General features: G+C 36.4%; 1 protein-coding gene across 13 annotated transcripts in view; it reads right to left on the bottom strand.

Moving 5' to 3' along the window:
* The window catches only part of Msn (serine/threonine-protein kinase msn), a 60,430-nt gene that overhangs the window by 33,877 nt on the left and 2,584 nt on the right, over positions 1-23,969 (bottom strand). For all 13 annotated transcript variants that reach the window (XM_076806297.1, XM_076806302.1, XM_076806300.1 and 10 more), the window contains exons 3-6: positions 9,594-9,650; positions 1,352-1,396; positions 979-1,261; positions 84-295 (exon numbers count right to left, since the gene is read on the bottom strand). In XM_076806297.1, coding sequence (XP_076662412.1) covers positions 84-295; positions 979-1,261; positions 1,352-1,396; positions 9,594-9,650 — 597 coding nt within the window. The remainder of the gene's footprint in view (positions 1-83; positions 296-978; positions 1,262-1,351; positions 1,397-9,593; positions 9,651-23,969) is intronic.

The raw sequence follows: 23,969 nt of genomic DNA, 5'->3' as shown, positions 1-23,969 counted from the left end.
GGGAAAAAATTAAACATGTTGTTATCCGCCTTTATGGCAATGGGGCCGCGCAAAAAGGGAAGCACCAGCACGCCTGTACTTACTCGCATCGGATGAAGGTCGCAAAGCGGCGGTTGTGATTCAGCCATTTCTAAGGCTGTAATTCCGAGTGACCAGAGATCACTTCTATTGTCGTACGTGGCGTCTGGATTTTCATCGCAGGCTATCACTTCCGGTGCCATCCAATACGGCGTGCCGATAAATGTATTTCTTCTACCTATTGTCCTGTCCAACTGTGCGCTCACGCCGAAGTCAACTATAACGCAGAAGGCAACCGATTAATCATTCAACCCTTGCGCGAATACCAAAAATTTTCTACAATAAAATCGTTCAAATTTCAGTGTACACTTTTATGACTCAAATGTACATTTGCAATTACCCAGTAAAATTTATGTATTTGTCGACAAGAATATGCGAACAATTTTAAAGATAAGGTATCTATTTGTAAATTTGAAGACAAGCTAAAAATAGGTACCAGACTATTGATTTATAAGGGTCAATAACACTGTTCGACACCTATTTGGATTCGTGACCTTGAGATAAACGTTTCTGGGAGGTCTTCGTGCGCTGAATACTTAATTCGCACGATGTATGTTTAGTTCTCGTGTGTAGTCTCTCGGAAAATCTTTTGTGCTTTAACGTTGATGTTAATATAATAGCTTGCATTATAATATTGAACTCTCCTCGCAACGAGATGGTGTAATTTATTACTATTAGCATGGTGACATGCTTAGATAATGGCTAAACTGGAAGAAGGAGTGGAAACGTTCCAATTTTTCCGGACATCGTTCAATTTGTTTGAAGAACTAAACATGCAAGAAAAGATTGAATTACTGCAAAGTTACAAATCCAAAGAAAATTTGAAGATAAATCTATGTGAACGAATCTATGTGAGATTGATATAAGCGGAGTTAGGTGAGATGGAGAGCATGTGCGCACCTAGCTTGACTTCAGCATTGTCAGTTAGGAGAACATTCTGCCCCTTGATATCCCTGTGAATAACTTTATTGCTGTGAAGATAACTAAGTCCCCTTAAGATCTCCCGAGATATATAGGCAATCCATTCTTCTTTTAAACTCTGGCCCTTCGTTGACTTGACAAGGTCTGTGACGGAGCCAGCTCCGCAATATTCCATGACCAACCATAGCTGATCGTCCTTCCCTGGTGACGACTTCTTCACGAAGGCACCATAATACGTTGCTATATTTCTGTGATTCGAATACTGCAATTCCAACAACAATCGATTTAATAGTTACACCGCCTGGTGGACAAATTTAATTTTTCAAAATATTCTTAACTGCTCCGTACCCACCCGTTTTAATACATTTATTTCTAATTTGATTTCTTCCTCTTCGTCCTGAAATAGAGATGTTCATGTTAGAAATACATCGAAGGCATTTATAAAGTTGCGATGTCAGAATTTTTCCAATCATTTTCATTTTGCAAACCTTTAATAGCTTCAAATTTTTGTCACAGGCGACAACGTTGAATTAAAAAGCAAAGGATGAAAGCGCGTGGAAAATGCTATAATGATTTAACATTGATCTCTATAATCTTATTAAAGCAGCCTTGCATAAAAAAAATAATATTAAAGTAAGTAAACTATTATGCCGCTTCTTAATCGATCAGTACGCAATCAGCACAAGGTGTAGTAATTTATAAACATTGTTTATTAAGCCTGCTATTACGAGGGATCGAATTAGGTCAAATCCAAGGAAGCGAGCCACTATCATCGATTTATTTGTTATTAATCTCATTCCTGCTTCGCAGCTGATCTATAGCGATGATATCAGAAAAAGAGAACCATTCAAAAAATGTTTTCCGGATGTTACACAATAATTGGTCCCAATTTTGACGGAATTGAAGTGTCGATTTAACTACAAAATGTCCTGCTTGGTATGTGCATAAGAGAATTAGCGGGACGCATTATTTCCTCATCATGTTCAAGCTTCCTCGATTTACTTGATATCGTTCAGCTGAATGGCGATTAGCCTTCTCGAACGTTTCTTATCTAAACTGATTATCTAAACCGATCAACGTTGGTGGAGTGTTGTTGATGACAGCGAAGGGGAAAAATGAAGAGAAAATATCAGAGAACAGACGCCAGATTATAACACCGTGTACACTATTATCAACGAGTTTATTGTCAGACTTAACGACACGTCTGTAAAAATAATGCACCGTCGTGTGTGTCAATTAGTGAAATAAATTTCCCACGTGTAACAGTCTAATCGAATGAGAAATAAGATAGAAGTAGTTGTAAAATCGTGTACAATATGTTGTCCATAAGATGTTTAGCCGTAACAGTGTGACTATAATCGGGCCTTCGATCAATTAAATTGAGTCATAAATCATTCCCGTGTCAGTATATCGATTTTATTTATTACTAGAAGAAGCAACAATCGTATTTCAGACAATTACATTCCACCATTATTTTCAATGCCAACTTGTCGCCATTGATCAATCAGTTAGAGTATGAGTCATCGGGATGGTAAATGCTTCGTTGCAATTTGTTCCTAGAAACGGAAATTATTTGTGACTCAATCTTATAACATAATCGAAACCGATAGAGAAACATCTAACAGAGAGCCGCCGACAAAAGATATAATAAAAAAATTCGTGTACACGGTTGTTTAATAGACACGATGTCAGTTTACAAGACTATGTACACCGTACATCGATCGGCAAAATCTTTTTTATATGCGATAACCGAGTTATATAAGGACTTTTGTAAAAATACTCTTTCTCTCTCTATATATATATAGATTTATGTTCAGGCTAAGTATACGTTTAAGGTAGTGTTAAGTTAGGTTAAGGTGAAAATAGAAAAGCGGTGATGGAAGAAGGAGGTGGATAAGGATTTGTAACCCTTAGGGGAATCAGAATGAAGTTTATATATATGCGATAACCGAGAGTCTGATAATTTATTATTATTTATTTATTATTTGTTACTGGTTTATAATTTTGATGTCAGTCCGAACGACACGACCATAAAGAGAGCAATACCAACGTATTGATCTGCAACAACCGAATCTGATAGAGAACAAGATGGAAAATTGCTGGCCAAAGGAAATACTAAAATAGTGTTTCCTTTGCTGTCCACAAGCTCGCTGTCAGTTCCAGCGAGACGACTATAAAGACGGTGGATTGCTTGCCAAAGAAACGATATTGAAATAATGTCCACTGTCGTCCATAAGCTTGCGCCATTTCCATCGACGCGATTACAAAGGTGGGTGCAACAACAAAACTGCTTGTTTCTAATTACCTTGAAAAACTCTTTAGCAGCATATTCGCGACATTTTTCCGATTAAAACGAGCCCAAACACGACATAATTCGAAGCACATTGTCCTGCTCAATTCACGATTTAGTGGAACCTCGCTTATCCGAACCGATATCGGAATTTTCCATTATCAGTCGATGCTTCGACCTAAAGCGATCTATATCCAACATAATTCATTCTACAAATCAATAACGATTTAATACCGTAACTGGACAACTGTTCCATTATCTGCACACTCATGTTGCATCGATTAATTACGATAACAGAGATTTTACTATACCGTGGACGAAGCAAGTAAACATGACCGGAATTGTGTCATGTTTGGTATCGTTTTAATCAGAAAAGTGTTACGAATATGTTGGCAACGGTTTCCTGAAGAAATCGTTAGAAACAAAAAAGTTTAATTATTGAGTTCTTGATTATTGAGTTATTGATTCTCTGTGCACGATACGAGTGACGCTTCGACACTGAAGGTTTGACATGTATCGAGGCATTACCGTGGATATTCTTTGCAATTAATGTTCCTTCTGGGGAATTTCTCGAGAAATTTTATAATTGATTATTTCTCATTTCTCGAGAAATTCCAGTATTTCTCGAGAAATTTAAATCTACGAAAATTCTTATGAATCTCATTTATTTTATAACATGTAAATTCTGAAATTCTCTTAAATTCTTATTTAAAACTTTAGAAAAATTGAATACTGAATTGAGTTTCTTGTTGTTATTCAAGAAGAATTTTCTAAAAGAAGAGGAGATTGTTGTATCCCGTATAAAATATCTGCATAATCCAGAGTCTCTGCAAAAAGATTCAGAAGATACATTTTTTTATTTAACATCCAAGGCAGATATGTATAAAATGGCAAAACAAATTCTAAGCAGACTTTTCGGAAAATACAACAGTAATTCTTATGAAAATAGTGAAAAACTTTCAGATTCTCAGAATGAGGAACTATCACTGGAAAAACAGTTAGAAATTGCAGATAGCCTTCAAGAATTTAGTGTCAAGAGTTTAGCGGCGGAAGAAAATAAATTCCGGACTCTAACAAAGGAATTCCAAATTTTTGTGTCCACTGGAAAAAGGACACCCAATCTTCAGCAACTTTTGGATGTTCTGTGTACGGTAAAGCCAACATCCACACAAAATGAAAGAAATTTTTCTACGGCTACAGATTTTGTTACAAAGAAAAAAGAAGTAGATTGTCTGATTCTACATTAGACGCATCATGCTCCTTAAGAAGTCATTTCGAAACAAAACCGTAATGTTTCACTTTATAAAAGTTTGGTGTAAAAGTTTCCCAATATTTCATTAAAAATTCTCGAGAAATATAGTCCTATCTCTCATTTCCCGAGAAATGAAAAATGTTGAGAAATCAGGAACACTATTTGCGAGCCCAGCATGTTTGGTCACCAGCTAGCTGTTATAGCACGCTGTTAACGGTCACTTCCGTGTGCGCTGCTCTTCGAGAATCATGGTTTTTCGAATCCCATAGGGTGCATTCTGGGGTTGCACTCGTTACACGTGTCGGGACGCGGTTTTTCGCCCGCAAAAATAGAATGGAACACCGAACGGGCTGTTCGGTTATCGCGAAAAACATACGGAGAGTTAATTTTGTGGAGAGATAGAATATGAAAGAGTGCCCGAGGAGCAACGACACCGATGGAGCCAGGAATAGCGGACAAAGAAAAGAAGGAGATGATGTCGCGGATGGGTCCCCCCCTCGCGGAAGAATAGCCGAATCGTTTCGTGTGCATGACTGTTGGAATTGGAATCGAGAACGGATACGGCACTGTCGCGGCCACGATGTAAATACGGAAAGGATGCACTGGAATTGAGCAACCCGAAGGTTGCGATAAAGACGAAGGTTGTGACACCGAAGGTACGTGACTCATCTTGTGCCAAGCATTTAGAAGTACCGCAAAGCCGATTCGGCCAGCCGCTAATTGGAAAGTGATACATGTTTGCCCACGGCAAGGATGTTAACGATCGAAAGACGTAACAAACGGTCACGGGATTCTGCCGCGAAATTACGCGACATCTCGAGCGGCACGTGACTAGCGCTGACTTTAGGAAATCTAAGCAGAGGAAAAACAATAATTTTCTAGTGACATTTAAAATAATTTTTCTTCTTGTTTAGCGAATAATTGTATACGCTGCTTAGTAAGTATTTATACTGTCACGAAAATCTATAATCTAAATTTAACTATTGATCAACTGTGTTATGAAATAGAAAATAAAACGAGAGCATAATTTGTAACTTCGTTTTCTTCCTTATTTTTCCAATTTTTTAAAATAAACAGCTCTCAAGGAGATATTAATGCCATTCGTTAATGATTTGTATAGGTTGAAAATAATATAACAGTATTTTTAAATTCCTCCAATATATTTGCTGTTTCTCTTAATCACTTTTGCCATAAATGCATAAAATTTGCGACCTAGTAATCACTGGTATCTCCTCGATAAAAATAAGCTGAATTAAAGTAACAATTACTTCGATCTAATACAATTTTTTGACGAGTTCGAAGAAATTATTTTTCTTCTTTAAATTGAATAATTGGAAAAATGAAAAGATTTGAATTGTGATTCAAGTTAAACGATTAAAGTCACTCGTTCAAGTAAAAAGAAAATCGATTCATTCACGTTCATAAGAGAAACATGTGTTTCGAAGAATTTCTAATTAAGAAACCGCACACCACTGGGAACAGCGTAGCTAATGATCGAGCAGTTTATGGCAGAGAGAAGGATAATACGGTTTGTCACCGATTCGAAACTCGTATCTACACTTTATATCGGTGTTTGAAGAACGCTCGGATACTTTCGCAAGTACTTATCTGTTCGAAAACTGTGCGCGCCAGAAGAGGTGTCACTTGAAAGTTCATAAAACGGATTAGAGGCAATCGGGAGAAAGGCTTATTGTTCCGCGAAATAACGGATGAAGAAGAAACTTCGAGGAAAACAGCGTTTTCGTGAGTTATCCTGGATGATTCCTGCATAAAACGGCTTGTCTGCAATATAACGATAAAACAGCGAACAAGCAAAAACTAATCGATTTCGAGGACACGGCAAAGTCGATGGGCAACGTGGAAGTGGAAGAAGTTTTCGAACGAGGGCGGCCATTTTCCAGATAACGAAATGTACAGTTTCGAACCAGATTTACTGATATCAGTGTAACAAGACTGTGGATTTTTGCGGAAAAATATACATTTCCTAAGTCAATTGTCAGGAATAGAAACTGCATGAAAATGAATTTTTTCTTTTGATCTTTTCAATCAGTCCAACAGATTGTACCGATATTTTTTATATTTTCTAATGTCTTCACTGTTTTATATTTCAGCTACTCATTTTTCTCATGAACAGTCTAATTATACCGATTATACTGTATCAAAAAAAAAAAAAAAATAGAAATGATCATTGCTGTGTATAGAAATAACACACAGTATTGTCTATGATCTACACAATCGTTTATGATGAAAATTAAAAATATTTCACAGGGGAAAAAACTTTATAGAAGCGTCACACTTCAGCAATTGTACTTGTACTAATTAAATGTTGTGCTTCGTACCACTTGACCTTCAAACGGCCTTTGATGGAGTTACTTTTACAAGATAATAGTTTATCTTGCACACACCATGTTAGAATTGTTTGTTTTTCTAACGTGTTCGAAACAGTGTCCGTTATTGTTGAAACATTTTATGCAACGTACAATGTAAAAAAAAAGCGTTGCTTAACATTTGGTACCCTGAACATAAATTGCGAAGATGTTTTCTATGGTATGAGTCACACTCGGTGTCGCCAGATCAAGACTTGCTCCCCCCACTCTAATTTCCCCTTCTACCGCGGCCTGGTCACGTGACGCAAAGAGAGGGTAAAACTTTTTCCCCTCGATTCGTGCTCCCTCCCCTCATCTCGCGACACTGATCACACAATGTACTATAATGGACATAGAAATGCTCTTTTTTTCAACTGCCAAAGGCGCACAGTGGTTGCACCATTGTTTGCATAATAATTGCACAGAATAATTCAAAATATGTTAAAGTATTTCAGTACAACTAAGAGGTACGTAATGTATCTAAATGTTTAAAAGATTATACTCTATATAATTGCTGTTTTAGTGAGAGGACGACGTAAATCAACTGTCGCCTGAAAATGTTGCCGGCAATCTGAATAAGTCCTAAATAGGAGAACGCTTGTGTGCGTTCAGACGTTGCAAACGACTCTCTGACCTTTCGACAAATCTGCGTAGCAGAGGAGCATGTTTGAAGGAGCAGGGAAGCGTGAACAATAAACGAACGCCGTCCCCAAAGGAACGTCAAGCGCAATCAAACTTTCAAGTATTCTCTACTATTTATAAAGCATTAAAAAATCCTCCTTTATTCAGGAGGAAAACAATGGGTACCGTGTCCTGCATGCAGGTTTTTATATTCTAATAAGGACCTTTTTCCTGGCTAGTTTAATTCAAAAGTAAACCTTTTAGTCGCAAAAAATTGTAAAACAGTAAGGCACGGGACCCAATTACTGTGGGGGTACCAATTACTGTGCCTGTATTAATCATACTTATTTTTAAAGTATGATGAATATTAAAAAATGGATATTGAATTTTTTCCATTAAAATCAGTTAAAATACAATATATGTTATACATCTCTTTTTTAATTCTCATCATGCTTTAAAAATAAGTATAATTAATATAGGCACAGTAATTGGGTCCCACATATACTGAACACTTGTTATTAAAATGAAGGTAAGTCTAAATGAAAACTTGCATGTCTGTTTTTTAAAATAATTTTTTAGTATGTACTCGTTAAGAATTGTAAAATAAAAAATCTGGAACCGATTTATCGCGACTGAACTTTCTATTGATATTTGCAGAATGTCTTCTGGGAGATAAAGAACTGGAAAAATGATTCGTGGATTTGCTAGAAATCACTGAAATGGGAGTAGTCATTATTACCTGTATGAGTCATGAACACACAACGATAATATTACCTAGAAAATCACGAATATTCCAACTTTGAAGATCTGAAGCGCTCCACATTTATAAAAATCACTGTACTTAGAACCCATAAAGCAAGTAACCGGCGAACATAATAACTGAACTGCAGACTGTTATGCAATTCCCCATTTACATAGTTTAATTTTGGAAAATCGAATTGGGCGACAAAGTTTCATTGATTAGAAGGTTCATTGCAGCAAAACTCAGTTGAAAATGTTATCAATTAGTAACAATATAATTTTGATTGAAAACTCAATCGAAAAGTGCACTGTTAATATTTCTTAACCCTTCAATTTCATTAATTATATTTTTCCGAGAAAATTTCGCATCGACCGAATCTCAACCGGTCGGTTCACAAGCTACCGAGAAATTTCACATTAATTATCATCATTTCAAAAACGCTGATCTCACGAGCTATCTCATTAAAATCCGCCCAGCATTACGTCACCGAATAACCCCAGCATTTGATATTCATTGAAATTATTAACGAACTAGGGGATAAATTAACCTGACGGGTGTTTGAACGACGAGAACCTGCATTCTCATTTTTAACTGTCCTAGTTAATATTTTTCACGGAAAATAGACTAAGTGGCCGACAAAGAGTGTGAGATCACCGAGATGGGGGCTCATCTTCTTTTTTTCTGCACCTTCACATCGATTTACTTTCCTCTACGTTGCACAAGGGAAGATTCAAGAAATAGCACCATGATCGAAAAGGTCAGAGGTGGAGCTCTAATTTTTCACGATCGTTTAGAAAACAATTAATTTGTAAACGCGTTCACCTTTTTTTTCACTCGCAACAAGCTTCTACATTGCTTTGTTAATAGACTTAATAAAAACGATAAATTCTGAAACCGCAATTTCCATTTTCAATATTTACAGTTTCTGAACAGTTTTCTAATTATTAAATCATTATTTGTAAATTGACTGAGTGAAAACATGTACTTTGCAAATTAATACAGTCGAATATTGTACGTTCTTTTAGCAATATCTAATAACGATAATAATGAGCGGAGAGCAGGCATTGCGTTAAGAAGATAGAAAATAAAATAGAGATCAGATAAATAAATAAAAAATCTTTATTAAATAAAAAGAGTGTTCGTAATACGCTCAGCGTAGTTTTGTAAGATACAAAAGATAAAGGTATACATCTGCACTCTACTTTCATCCATTTCTGTGACTACTTTAATATGCTGAATTGCGCTTTGATTAATTGAATACATTATTATCGATAAAAAGAAAGTGCTCGGAATTGTAATCATCACGCCTGAACCAATACTCACTTCTGTGACGTCCATAACTTTGATGGCTGCCAACTGACCAGTCTTGGTGTGCCGGCCCTGAAAAGTCATAAATTGTATTAGCATAATCAATTTAAAGCGTATTCAAAATTAAGCTGTCGATAAATCGCAAATTCTTATACTACATCAAAAGGCTATTTCGTTAATGTGGAGTCTCGATAAATCGGATACATAACAAAAGGTAGTTTAATTTTTTCCTCATCTTACGTAAACAAATGTTGTTTCTTACAACTTCTTTATCCGAGCCTGTAATGAATTTTTTTAAACATAGCTCTTGTAAGACAATGCCGAAAATTTCATCGAAACTGACGGACGAATGTTGCTGTGTGCTATAAGCGATTAAAAATATTTAAAATCGCAGTTATAGACCAAAAATCGTGAAAAGTTGTCATTTTCATCATTTCCAATTGTCTGACGCCATTCTGAAGTCGTTTGGACCAATTCTAATTTTATTCTGATTTACAAGTTGTCTGACCAATTATGTGAGTCATTCTATGTTTCTAATTTCAGTCTTTTTAATAGCATCGAAGGCAAACAATTTTGTTGTAAATTTAACAGTTCAAAAAAGTAAGAAAATCGCGACTGTTTAAAGAATGCGATCTTTTTCCCTAAGAATAATTAATTTTAAATATTTATAAAAGTCCAATAGGCTAAGATATCAAAAAACTGCATAGAAAATTATTTATTCTTGATTAAGTTTACATAAAAGTGTCTTCCATGAACTTTTTTCGGTAGTGGGTGCCATCCAAGGAGTCAAACATGACGATAGACAATATTGTATAACGTTGTCATTTTCTAATTTCAAATAACAAAAAAATATGAAACTCGAAGGGTTGCTAAACATCCCCTTAACAGATATTTTCATTTCATTGAATAATCACTGAAAACAAATTTTTAACAATTTCAAGCATACGGTGGTGCACTCCCCTAAAGGAAATTAGTAATATTCATATTTAGCAGATTCCGTGTGAAATCCTGATCGCCGACTCGATACGACCGAGGGGTTTAATGTTACAAATATACCGTCACGGTTTCATCCGGTGGCAAAAGGGTTAAAAGGGCGTAGCGAAAAAATGCGTTCCAGGTTTTTCCGCCACCTCTTTCAGTGGTACAGTCTGTGAAAAAAGATGCTGGCAAAGTTTCGCCCGTACAATTTATGTGTACACTGTGTGTATAGCATGCGAGGAGGAGTGAAAGAAACATGGACTCACGTGCTCGAGAAGTACTCGCACGGGGGAGAGAAAAAAAGGTGTCGGAAGACTAAAAGAGATCCTGGGAGAAAGAGAAAATGGGCGTAGGTGGATGTAGTTACAAGAGATAAGGTGGAGAGTCAAGAAGACGATAATGGACGTCACAAAGAGCACGGTAAGGGCCGAGGAGAGTAAACGTTGAAAGACAGCGGAACAGCAGATTCAAGTGGTGCGATGAATCTAGACAACGTTATATCACTGCAACCAAATACTTGACATCTAAACTGTTTTTCCCTATTGCTACATTCCTAAGTTAACTACTAGAAAATCTTCATATTATTAGTAGTACCACGGCTGCTAAAAATTACTACGCTACATTTTCGATAATACCTTCTAGTTTGGGAATAAAAACATTTTCATTTCAGACGTTTCAACTTTTGTCACCAATGGCACATTCACGTGTCAAAGCCGTTTCGAAAACAGCGAATAACAGCAATTTTCTAACACTAAACCTACCGAGCCTTAAAAGTGACATGTTGTCTTATAAAAATGACGAGATTGAATTTATTGGGATTTTGTGCGATTCGTATTATAAGACATGCTCTGCTATGTATATTTATTTAATCATTTCGCACGAAAGCATCTTTACAATTTCTGTAATCAATAATAAACAATCTGGAACTGTTGACCGGCACACAGTGGTCAATTTGGACGAGATCGGATTCAAAATCAAAGAACTTTCGATAGAAATGAGGTAGAGCGATGAAATTTTTTTTAAATGAAAGCTGAAACTTTGTAGAATATGGGAAAAATAGGGAGATTATTACCATCCAATCATTTCAACGAAAAAATGATTTCATTAGTTTTTGTCACAAATATCTATTTTTTGCAAAATCCTGAGGTCGTAGACAAATTTTGAAACCAGATTTGAAATCAGCGTGAAAAAATCTATGGGAAATGATGTATAGCATGTTAAGAAAAAATTTTTTCCGCGCGTGGTATTGGAAAAACTAAAATTTTCTTGAATTTGTGCGCGTTTAACGAATTTTCTCGAGGTTAAAAAACGTTCGTACCACAATCTCTCTATTTTTCCCATATTCTACAAAGTTGCAGCTTTCATTTTAAAAAAATTTCATCGCTCTACCTCATTCCTGTCGAAAGTTCCTTCATTTTGAATCCGATTTTGTCCAAATTGCCCACTGTGCGGCGGTGGTAGCTTTAGTGTTAAATATTTTGCTCTGAAAAAAATGCAGAACAAAGTCAAGGCGTGTGCTATTATCGCTGTGAAAAATCGGAATTTTTCACATATTAATTGTCCTTAAAAAAAATTCCAGAAGCCGGCATATTTTAGACAGTCAAGGCCCCCTAATTGGTCTTGGAGCTAGCGGCCAGCCCCCTAATTTTTCGTAATTCTTATCTGCATGAATTCTGCACTCTGCTTATTATTTCGCCAGCTGGTGTAATAAAGAAAGGAACGGTATCAATGAAGATGAATCGTAAAAAGGAATAACTATTTTGGTTTGTAACCTTTTCACCCTTCTTCCGTTCCCTTTCTTTCCCAGCCAGGTGAACCTGCCGGCAGCCTAATGTCTCTGCGCGCACACCGTACTTATTCTCCATCGCTTTCCAATTCATCTCACTTTTCTTCTCGCCATCTTCCTCCCCCATTGTCTTTTCACGAGCATTCCCCGTCCAACTCTCGCCGGTATTCCCCCATTCAGCCTTTTTCCGTCACCCAAGTTTCATACAAGTTCGCCACATCCCGTCCTTTAATCTTCACCTGGAGCTCTTTATCTTTCCCTTTTGAATCCACCGCATCCCAGAAATTTATTCTCGCCTATGTTATCTTTTTTCTTCTGGTTTGCAAACTTTCTTTTTCCTTTCGCCTCGCACGCTCGTCCCGTGCGTCTTTCTGCTTTGTTGCTCTCGTTCGCGCTACCCGTTCCTCCATTTTCGTTCCATTTTTCGTCTTTCGTCCTTGCGGACTAATCAGCCTTGAAACGCCACAGCGGAAAGCGTTCGGATGCTTTGTTCAAATAAACTTTCACTTCGCATATCAATCCGATTTTTCAATTACAGTAATGTCCGGATGGAATGTGCACGATATTCGTTAAAAATTTATCCCCGCTGCGACAGAGTGCAGCACTTAAGTAACGTGATGCTTATTATTAACATTATAATTGTTTTTTTATATAACATTGACCATCACACATTTGTGGCATTATTTTGTTGTTAACACTAGAACTACCGGACCAGTTACAATGACTTCCTAATTGTTTCTTTTACAATTACTGAAATTGTAAAAATGTTTTCATAGGAAATTCTTTGATGAACCTCTTCATTCAAGCACATATTACAATAAAAGTTGTATGAAGTCTGAATGGGCACAGTCTTGTCACTGTTACAAAGCAATACACGCTAACGAGCAAAACTGAGTCTACACTGTTTGAGGCAACATAACTTTTTAAAAATTAGATCGAATGACTTGGATTTTATTGAGAAGTTAGAAGGATTAGTTTATTAGACGAGGTGTAAAAAAAAATTTGAATTGGTCGGAATCGCAAAAGAAATAGTAAAAGTTGGTGTTTTCAGCTTTTTTATCTGAGCCTGTATTGAAAATTTAAAGAATGCATTTGATTCGCTCGAATAAATTACATCCATGCTGAAAATTTCACCGATATTGGTTAATTCGTTTACGAGTTATAAAGAAAGCACCCCCCCCCCCTCTCCCAATGTGGGCTACGCCTACTCCCACTCCGCTAAGTCATTTGCCCGTAACTGTGCCCACGGGCATCGGCGGGCGCCCTTGCCCACTAATAAGCATGTTGAGCAGCTCTGTTCTATTGTATCACATATAAACAGTCAGCAATATACGTAATAAAGATTCAATCTAGCAATGCAGGTAAATAACTGTTCTATAATCCGAGCACTCAGGCTTCACTGATCAGTACGGATAATAGAGGTTTTGCTATATGTATCATGTATTAAACAAAGTAAATGTGACCCAAACAGTGTAGTATTTGATATCTTTTCAATCAGAAAAATGTGACGGATGTTTTGGTAATATTAGGGGAACCCATAAGTAATCAATTATTTTGAAATCTGAAACAAACTTTGTAGTAAATTCAACCTTTTGTTTCTTAATTTATTATACAGTGTGTCCCGGGTTTTAATGGACAAACTTGGGGAGCATATCCTACAAGTGGAAATAAGAAGAAAGTGTTATTTGAAGTTTGCTCGGAAACGCTTTATTACAAAGTTATAAACAAGTAAAGTTAGAATTGATGACGGTGGATTTTACTTTACTGAACATTGAAAGGTCGAACGTGTTTATCTTATTTGTCCATTCATGTCATGTTTACTATTTTGATATGACTTGCTGTTAGTGTTAACGACCAGGCATGTTTGCTGTTAGTGTTAAGGACGGCATTTTTAAATAATCCGATAAACACGATCGACCTTTCAATGTTCAGTAAAGTAAAATCCACCGTCATCAATTCTAACTTTACCTGTTTATAACTTTGTAATAAAGCGTTTCTGAGCAAACTTCGAATAACATTTTTTTTTTCTTATTTCCACTTGTAGGATATGCTCCCCAAGTTTGTCCATTAAAACCCGGGACACCCTGTATATTCGACACTAGACGGTAAAAGATTACGGTTTCGAAGTTTTCACATGGATCAAGACATTACTATTCTTTACAATGATTTCGTCCAATATGTCTTATTCAATAAGTTATATTATTAATAATTTTTATAAGTATCTAAACACTTTTCAATACAACTAAGGCGTAGTCGTTAATTCATTTTTCCCGCACTCTCGATGATGCGAAAAATCTTTAAAACGAAAACTAACTGCAAAGTTTTGTTAATGATAGGATTTTCCGGATCGTTTTCACGCTGACTGGTATTTTTTCCAGCCGAGCCTATTTTTTTCTACTGCGCCTCTCAGTGAACTTTAAAACGTGTTCGAGTATGTCTGAGAGCTGGCCTTAAAGTGACCTTGAGCATCGAAGAAGTAGTCCAATTCCAAAGGTGGTATTAGAATGCTGCGTGAACCTTTTTTTTTTTTTTAACTATAAATGTTTCACGCAACGTCTCCCAACTTCGATAAGATTGATAACAGCAGAATATTGAATCTATTAGCTCTGCTTATCGATACACAGATACGTGCACGATGTGTTCTCCAGATGATTATCGCACAGAGAATATATTATTGTATTGTTAAGCGTCTCACGATGGCCGATTATTCAAAGCAGCAGCGGATTGAAAGGATTTTTATTTATGATAAAGCTAGTCCGTGGTCATGGAAAGCTGCAGCTATAAATTGACCATTGTTTTTATCGTATAGCAAAGTAATTAACTTCTGCGTCAATGACCTGGTACTCATTGCAAACTTCTATTTGAAAACGTTTTTATACTCCTGTAGAAAAATTGCAAAACTATATGTATAATAAATAATAGCTATAAGTATAATAAATGATAAATATCTTCTGAAAAATATTGAGTATAAAGGCTACAGGTTTCACAAAACCCCTATTGTTGATAACAGACACGAACCAGGAAAATGATAAGCTGTTGCGATTGTTAATAACAATTGGCACGTTAGTCTCGATTGTAGCTATTATTGAAATCGTATTTTTCGTGCTTAGACGTCGCGACAATTTGAAGACAATTAAACGTTCCTTGGAAAAGTATTATTTATTGACGACGCATCTTTCACCTAGCAATGATTGCACCTATGTCTATAAGTGTTATCATTTCCTATGATCTTATCAGCTCTAACATGTGTAAACAATAGCTGGTTTAAACGGATCATCGTGATTCACCAAAACGTTCAAAACACATCCGACATGTTTCATAAAAAATGCACACCTGACAAGTTTAATCATTTTCATCGGGCATTTTTCATTAAAAAATATATACGTGACACAAGTTCCACCATTTCCATTAGCTTCCATAACTTCTATTCTCGTCGACTTATTGTACGACTAAAACTTTCGCCATTTTTATTGATATATTTTCCTGTTGCACTACGTCGAAAGATTTTCTTCTGCATTCAACGACCCTAATCACAAATACCGTGCAGTACGGTCCCTACATTACTATAATCAGTCGTCCTAGCAGAATTATTAGGTTACCGCACGAGCACTATTCTCCGACTTCTTAGTCCACACCAAGAATGTTATCGCTTCTGAGAAACCTCAGTACAAACAGTGATAGTAAAACATAAAGAAGGCTAGCTGAAACATTTGAATATGACCAGAGTAAGAGTCTCATTTCAAAATTGGATATAATATCAAGACGCTCCGTAAAATGCAGCGTCGCTTTACAAATCGCTTCGAGTCAGTTAGTGCAATAAAAATTCTTCGAGACAGAGATGGAACACAGTAACATAAAATATTTTAACCCTTTGCGAGAGAGAATTTTTTAAAATATTGAAAACATTTTTCTTTCCACATAATAAAGATTAATATCTCCACTAAATATTAATTCATTCCACTGTTTAGAGAATTTCGTAATAAGTATGCGTCAGTATGTGGACGTTCACGAGTACTCCAATTTTTATTAACTTAACTTCCAACAAAATCTGAGTAATACAGTTAACAAAATACACAAAAAATGAAGAAATCGTTTGACACGAGTTTCCAGGGAGTAGGTTAACTGGAACTTCATTTCCTGCAGCTCCGGTAGATAAAAGAAATAATCCGGGAACGCGTGAAACAATTTTTAGAATTCGATATAAGTCACAAGTGCATAAAAATTCGCAGTCTATGCATCAGACAGGGGAACGCCGGAGGAACATCTGTACCGCGGTGCTAACGCACTAGCGAGAAGAATACCAGAAGTGGAAACGTGTTTTTTTAATGAGTCATACCTCAAATTGTGGGTCTCGACGGGCTATTTAAGAAACATCCCTCCATCTGCCCATTCGTGTCCCAAATAAGTGGGGTTAAAACCAAAAAACTGTACCAATATTGACCCAGAGTTCTCGATGGCATACACGAAACCTCCTAAAATGCTTTTATACTTCTAATTAACAATTTACGCGCGACGCGATGCTCTTGACTAATTTCAGAGTATGCCTATACTGTTAAAATTAAAATATTCAAACTGTTCCCGTTCCGTAATAATCATTATTGACCTCATTTATAATTCGTTTTTATACAACATTTTATCGTTGATATCTAGGAGACCTTGTACCAAGAACTCAATAACACGACGTAAAAAATACATAATTCAGGCTGAAGTTATGAACTTCTACATCTTTCTCGCATCAAAACATGATTATTTTTGCTCAAGGTCGTGTCAAGGTCAAACAGATGGTATCCACCGAATTTAGTTTTTTATTATCTATCCTGCTAAAGAAAGTACCGATGACCCTAAAACAATTATTTGTTTACCTTTAGAAAAATAGCGTGACTCAGTCCTGAGGAGTTTTTTTCAAGGAGGAAGATATTCAGTATTTTTTGATAACGACTGAACTAACGATTGGAACGCGACACTGCTAATCTCTCTTTTTCTATTTTCAGGAAAAAACTGCGTTCAAGATAGAAAAAAAAAATACCTGCACTAGATTTCAGTGCCGGATCTACTTTACCGACAAAATTCTGAGAAACAAATTGATTTTTTCCTGCGATGTTGCGTCTCCATTTTGTTGGAATTCGACGGTAGAGATAGGTGCGCGACAGGAAACACCTGGGCGTTTGTAAAAATCTGAAAACAAGATTGCGATCGATCAATCCGCAGTCGCAAAGCCCGCAACGAGCAACGATCACTATCCGGCAAATGAGAAAAATGGACCTGCACGAAAGACTGTTCGGAATGAGTCACGCCTCTGCGACCAAGTTATGTATATCTTGTTTCATAAGTTACGTCCCCTTCGGTGCGTTTCTTTTTTTTTCGGTCGAAATGATAGAGGAAGCGGTCGAGAAAAAAGCAGAAAGCCATCGTACGGTCTTAGTTCTCATGACCTTGTTTCATTCGCAGGTGCAACACAGTGCATCCAGTGAAATTGTACTCTCTTTTGAATGAAACTGCATAAGAGATGCGTTCGAGGACCCTCTGCGCGAAAGAGCTAACTTAAAGCCCCTCAGGAATGTTACTGTTTCACGATTCGATTAAACATTTTGTTTAATGAAAAGAAATTAAAAAGAAAAATCTATGAAATTGTTAACAATTTGTACATCTCTTTTAGTTCGACGTCTTCGTGAACCACTATTATTATTTCAACGGAGAATTACCATCATCGATTCAAATCTGATTTATTAATTTCATATCTATAAGGATTAGAGTGGATTTTTAGTGCTCTCTATTGCCTTATCGGAAAAAATTGAAACCATTTTGAATTATTTAAACCGCGCGATTTCTACACTGTCCTAATAGCAGAGCGACAAAATGGCGGATGGTCCCCAGAATTGTTCAGTCCTCGGATTCTAATTTGAGTCGATTATATTATTCCGAAAATCTGATCAAATTCTCGATTAACACTTTGAAAAAAGTTTGAAATTTTCTCGATAACTCGATGTACATATTTAGTTAGATTTTTTAGTTTTCAGAAGAAAAAGCCTAAATCAATACGCTGTGTACTTTGCAAGTCCTTCTAAAGCTAGAAACGCAATTGTTGCGATTAGATTTAATGATAACCGGTATCAACATACTACGCACGTTTACTACTATTTATTTACTGTGACAATATTAGCAACCCGTTGCAAACATGTCATATACCTTTTCCATATCGTTCAGTAAACTGGTACAATTTATTTAAGAAGTTACTATGAAGTGAGTAAATAGAAAAAAAATGAAAATTGCCACTGCTCAACTTTATTTGTTAACGCCAGATCAACCAGGAGGAACGTCTTGTTTAATATTTTGTTGTCGTTAAATCCCAGATATTCATTTATTTTGTGTGCTGATATGTAAGTTTTGCTTTCCTCGGTAAACTTTTTAAAAACCTGGTTCTGTGTAAAAATTTTAATACTGCCATTTACTTTCTGAGATATCAGACATAATTACTTCCAAGAATTCTCTCATGCTCTCGAGTACAATAAGGAGAAACATGTGAAAGTGTTCATATTGCTAATATAGCGCGTTTTACTGGCAGTGTAGTTCGCCACTTTTTATTAACAATATAATTCTGACGTGCAATTTCCTGTTATTATTTACAGAAATCCTCTTCAGCTTTTCTATGTTTAATTGGCGATACCTCGTTAATTTTTTTCAAGCGGATTTTGCAATTTCGTGTTAAAATAAAACATAAAATAATTTTACTTGCAATTAAATACTACGAACGCATTATTTTAATTTCATCACATCCTGATTTATTAATATTGTTACACAGACTTTTTATCCACACTACTAACCACGATTTTTACTTTTGCGACAATTGGTCAGTGTATTAAAATACTTTAAATAAATCTCAACGTTGTTATTTCCTTCGCCGAGGAGTCCATTAAATTAAGAATATCATTCGTAAATTACGAACACATAAACGCAGAACCTTCTAAACATATGAGAATAAAATCTCGCTAGATATTCACAATTTCGATCGTTATCAACCGAATATCAAAAATATTGACAAATTTGTATTTTAGCGAAATTCTTTAGAGAGGCGGGCGTTGTCAGCATACTTTCACAAACACGAACATAACTAACGAGAACACCTCGGTTCCTTCTAAAAGACTAAAAAAACATCCGGCAAAACCAGTTGCAGCGATGGATGATGTTAGTGTCCATTAACATCTTGGTTTTATCTTGGTTTTCATTCGTAAAAATCAATGGGAGAAACACGCAAACGCGGAATAACAAAAAGTTTAACGCGAGGCATACGAATTTTAAAACAAAAAACAAAACTTCACGCATGCCGTTTAATATCAGGTATTCGTATTCCTCATTGCTGATAGAAAGCTATAAAAATTCCCTTTCAGATATTTTTGCTTTTGAAAGCTTTCTATCCTGTAACTACAGGATCTACTTCTCACAGCATACTATTCTAATCCGACAAGAAATATTTATTCTCAAAATTTGCAAGATTTACCAAAAAAAGAAGCCAAAAACAAAAACACTAATGATCTTCTTAGAGGGAGCTATAATTTATGAAAGACGCCATTCTGACAACACATTAAACTGGATAATTACAATGTATCTAAATACAATATTCCATTTTATATTCTAGATATACAATTTTTTTAGAAAACATTATTCAGCAGTCTTGCATCATTTAATGTAGAAAAAAATTTGAGAATGTCGTCATCTGCTGTGATTTTGAAAAAAAAAAACAGCTCGTAACACTTTATTTAGCCTAACCATGCACAAGCTGTTTGAATAATGGCTAGTAATAATAAAAAAAATAATGCCAAATAAAACGAATAAACTAAACTTTATTTATAACTTGTTAAATTGTTTTTCCTCATACGCGCATGAATGCAACAAGATGTGTTAACGTTCCGTTTTACGCGATACGCCCTGCGTTGGCTAATTATTATTCGCCCGATCGTTCTTGGTAATTTCTAAATCGACAGAAATTGAAGAGACGACAGTGATCATGCGTATTCATGCGACCGCGTGTTTCGTTCGTTCCTATGTCATCATCGGCAGTAGGTCAACGTACTCTTCCTCGCTTCCCCTGGTTATCTATCCATCGCAACACAGCGCAAAACTAATGTTAACAATTACGTGTAATAAACCGGGCCGATACGTCACGGTGCACGTGCAAAGTTCATTTTTTTTTTTCACTTACACAAGCTAGTATGAACACACACTCGAAGCATACCTGAACGCTACGAAAAAAGAAAAAAAAAAAGAAAAACACGTTGCAGCTCGTTAGTCGGCATGAAAACGCTTAAGTGAATTCATTCATAAATATTTATGTACAATAGCGGCCATTGAATATTAATCGTCGGAAAAAAAATCGTGATCGGAGCATTTACGGCAGGAATTTTTACAGAATTTCAAAAATAATTGATGCACGCGTTCAGGTAACGCGTTATTTGCAGATGCTATGCATCCGTGAAGCGATAACGCGCGCGAAAAGCGAGATTTTGTACGGAACGAATGCGCGAAACGCGATGAAAGAGAATTAGCGCAACTTTCGTTTTTATAAATAAACCTGCAAATTCGTTGACCGGGTTAATCGAATTTATTGGCGAACAATCTGCAGCCGTGATATTGGTTCCTAATTATCGAAAATATCAATCTCCCTTAATGTAATTTAATGCACCTCGATTTTCCGATCTAATTTCGAAATTTGTAATTCAATTGCGCAGATTATAGGATCAACAAATACGTCGTGCGAGGTGCAGTCGAGTAAATGAAAATTGCGATGAAAGTTACATTTAAATGAAATTAGGCCACGAATAGTCACCGCTCAATTAACGCAAATTAAGATTGAAACACGCAGTACGCACGAGTATTTTCAAAAATATTTATTAGAACTTGTACAGAGGATATCCATTCCGAATTCAGGAAGGTAGACAATATTGTTCCTCTTTATCGAAATTATCGAAATTTTGACAATATCTATTGCAGAATTTCTCCTTTAAAAAATGGGAACGTCCGAAGCATAATTGATTTAAATTAAAACAAATCAAGTTTATTGTTGCGCAATCCGTTTTCACGCAATTACGGTAGTTTAAATGTAGACAATATTTAAAAAATCGAAAGTTTAGGTCGAATACTCTTTCCTGAACTATATTATCTATACTATTTTCCATCACTTTGGAAAATATTTAAGCAATCTAGTTTCGAAAAGCCGTATCTACCGTAACATAAGCAATCTTTGTAAGAGTGAGTGACGTAACCGGTAAAACACATAATCACCGTGCACGGTTCGTTGTGCATATGCAGGGAATCGAGTTCAGCGAGACGACCTCTTAAGTAACCTTTTTTACAAATTCAATTAGAGAATCTATTTTTCGAGTTTAAGTGACGTTACGGCAACGGTTCTTGACCGGTGTTCCCTGAACTTGTTCCAAGTGGTCCGCGAAATTACGGAAACGTGACTTGTCAGAATCACAAGACGATATTTGGCTCACAATTTTTACCGGCATAATTACACCTCTAATTAATGCTGCAATGCGGTGGAGAGCCTACAGTTCCAAAAAATTTCAATGATCCATGATTCAGATTCGGAGTTAATATGTGTTTGCGAATTATGTTTCGGATCGTATACTTAAAAATATCCTAAGCTTCCACATTTATAGAATGTATACCATAATTTACATACATGTAAATATACTCCTACTGTGTTCAGGTTAATATTACAGTTGGAATGATACTTAAACTGTTATGTGGGGTCGGAAAACAGTTAATCACAAGAAAGACATCGGCCCAATCCTTTCCCAATTAACCAAGACACACTGCTAATCAATGACACTGATACAATGTCCAATTACTGTTAAGAGTTACCGTATTTATTTTCAGAAAAAGACAATCGTTCAACTGTTAACCCTCGGACACCGACATTACGCTAATACAGGTTTATTCCGATATAAGACGATCGCTCGGGGCCGGCTTTCGTCGTATTTCGAATGAGGGTACCTACGCGACTTGACAATTCATCAGCGATATCTTTCGTCGGAAAATGATAGAATATGACATACCCTCCCGTTCTGTGTCAGTGTCGAGCGCATAACTTCAAAGGAAGAAGAGGGGATAGCGATTTTCTGATTTCGAAATAAGAAGCTCTTATATCGGAATAAAATTGAACATATTGACACGGTCGCTCGAGCTTATCCCCACCGCTACTGCGACGGGTCACGAATGACTCCGGCATAGCATACGGGGGGTTAAATAAAAAGCCAATTGACCCGTAGAAATCATCGAACGTGGTCAGAGTTCGAGGAACTCGAGGATGCGCGTGTTCTTCGAATTACACCGCTCGCCCCCTTACAAAGGGGCCATAATTTAATGTGCAATAAATAAAATATTGCGAAACCTTCGTAATAATCTTCCAAACCACGAATCGGCCGGCATTAAAGCTGCGTATCGTTCAATGTTTACAGGTTTATCGTGTAAAAACTCATTTTAATGTCGGTGTATCGCTTGGGGAACTCCTTTTGCGAGCGTTGTGGTGGTTCTCCGATCATGTTTATTGCGTGCAGCACACTAATGCACGGAAAGGAATGATTAGAGGTATCCTGAAATTAACGAGGCTAACTTTATTGTTTCTTTCTTTTTTTTTTTTTCTTCTAAATTTTTCAGCGAGATTGGACGCACGTAAAACGCGGGGAAATATGACTTTCGAATTTGAAGCGATCCGCACGCGATTTTCGAAAACGTATTGTTGTCGAGCGGCAGCGATTTGACTATGAAAGCTATTATTCGTACACCGAGTATATTCCACATCCTTCCGGTTAAGATTCTCGACCTCTTATACGCGACTGTTTTTCACACATGGTTGTCCATCCAAGGACAACTTTACCAAGAATTTTTTCAAGGTGAATCACTGTCTCCTGCAATCTCAACCACAGGTGAAAATAGACATCTTTCCATCCTGGTACGTTAACCAATACCAATTTGTGACACGCATACATACACATGGAGATTCGTATGGGCACACGCGTACGCGTGTGTGTATGTGTGCGTGCATGCGTATTTGCCAGTTCGATAAGGACACTCATATTTTTAACGTGAAACCGTACTTTCTGTAATCTCTAAATTGATTTATGTACTTGTAATGTTTGTATCTGCGGCGTGGTACAAACATTGTAGCAAAGAAGCAGCAAGACATTTCAATCAATCGAATAAATGCATACACACACACACACAGGCTCAGGAAAGCAGTCGAACGCACCTTAAAACAGTATAACTTTTTTTAAATTGGACCAAACGACCTGACCTTTTTTTTTAGCAATTAGAACAATTGGTTTACCGAATGACGTGCAAAAAAGATTTTGAAAAAATTGCAATTGCTAGGAATTATAAGAGCAAATAAATAGGGCACTTTCCAAAACTTGTTTATTTGAACCTGTAATGAAAGTTTAAAATATGCGTTTTGTAGATCTATGTTAATTATACACATATTGAAACTTTCATCGAAATTGGTTGACTCAGATAAAAACGGCACGCATCGAAAGATGTTAGAATCTGTGGATTTTAAACAGAAACTGACCAAAAGTCGTGAAAAACTACGATTTTTACCAATTTTACATTAAACAATTTCGATGAAA

Source organism: Halictus rubicundus, chromosome 2 (genome assembly GCF_050948215.1).
Source record: "Halictus rubicundus isolate RS-2024b chromosome 2, iyHalRubi1_principal, whole genome shotgun sequence".
Lineage (NCBI taxonomy): Eukaryota > Metazoa > Arthropoda > Insecta > Hymenoptera > Halictidae > Halictus > Halictus rubicundus.
Note: the sequence above shows the minus strand (reverse complement) of the source record. Positions and strands in the feature narration are given on the sequence as shown.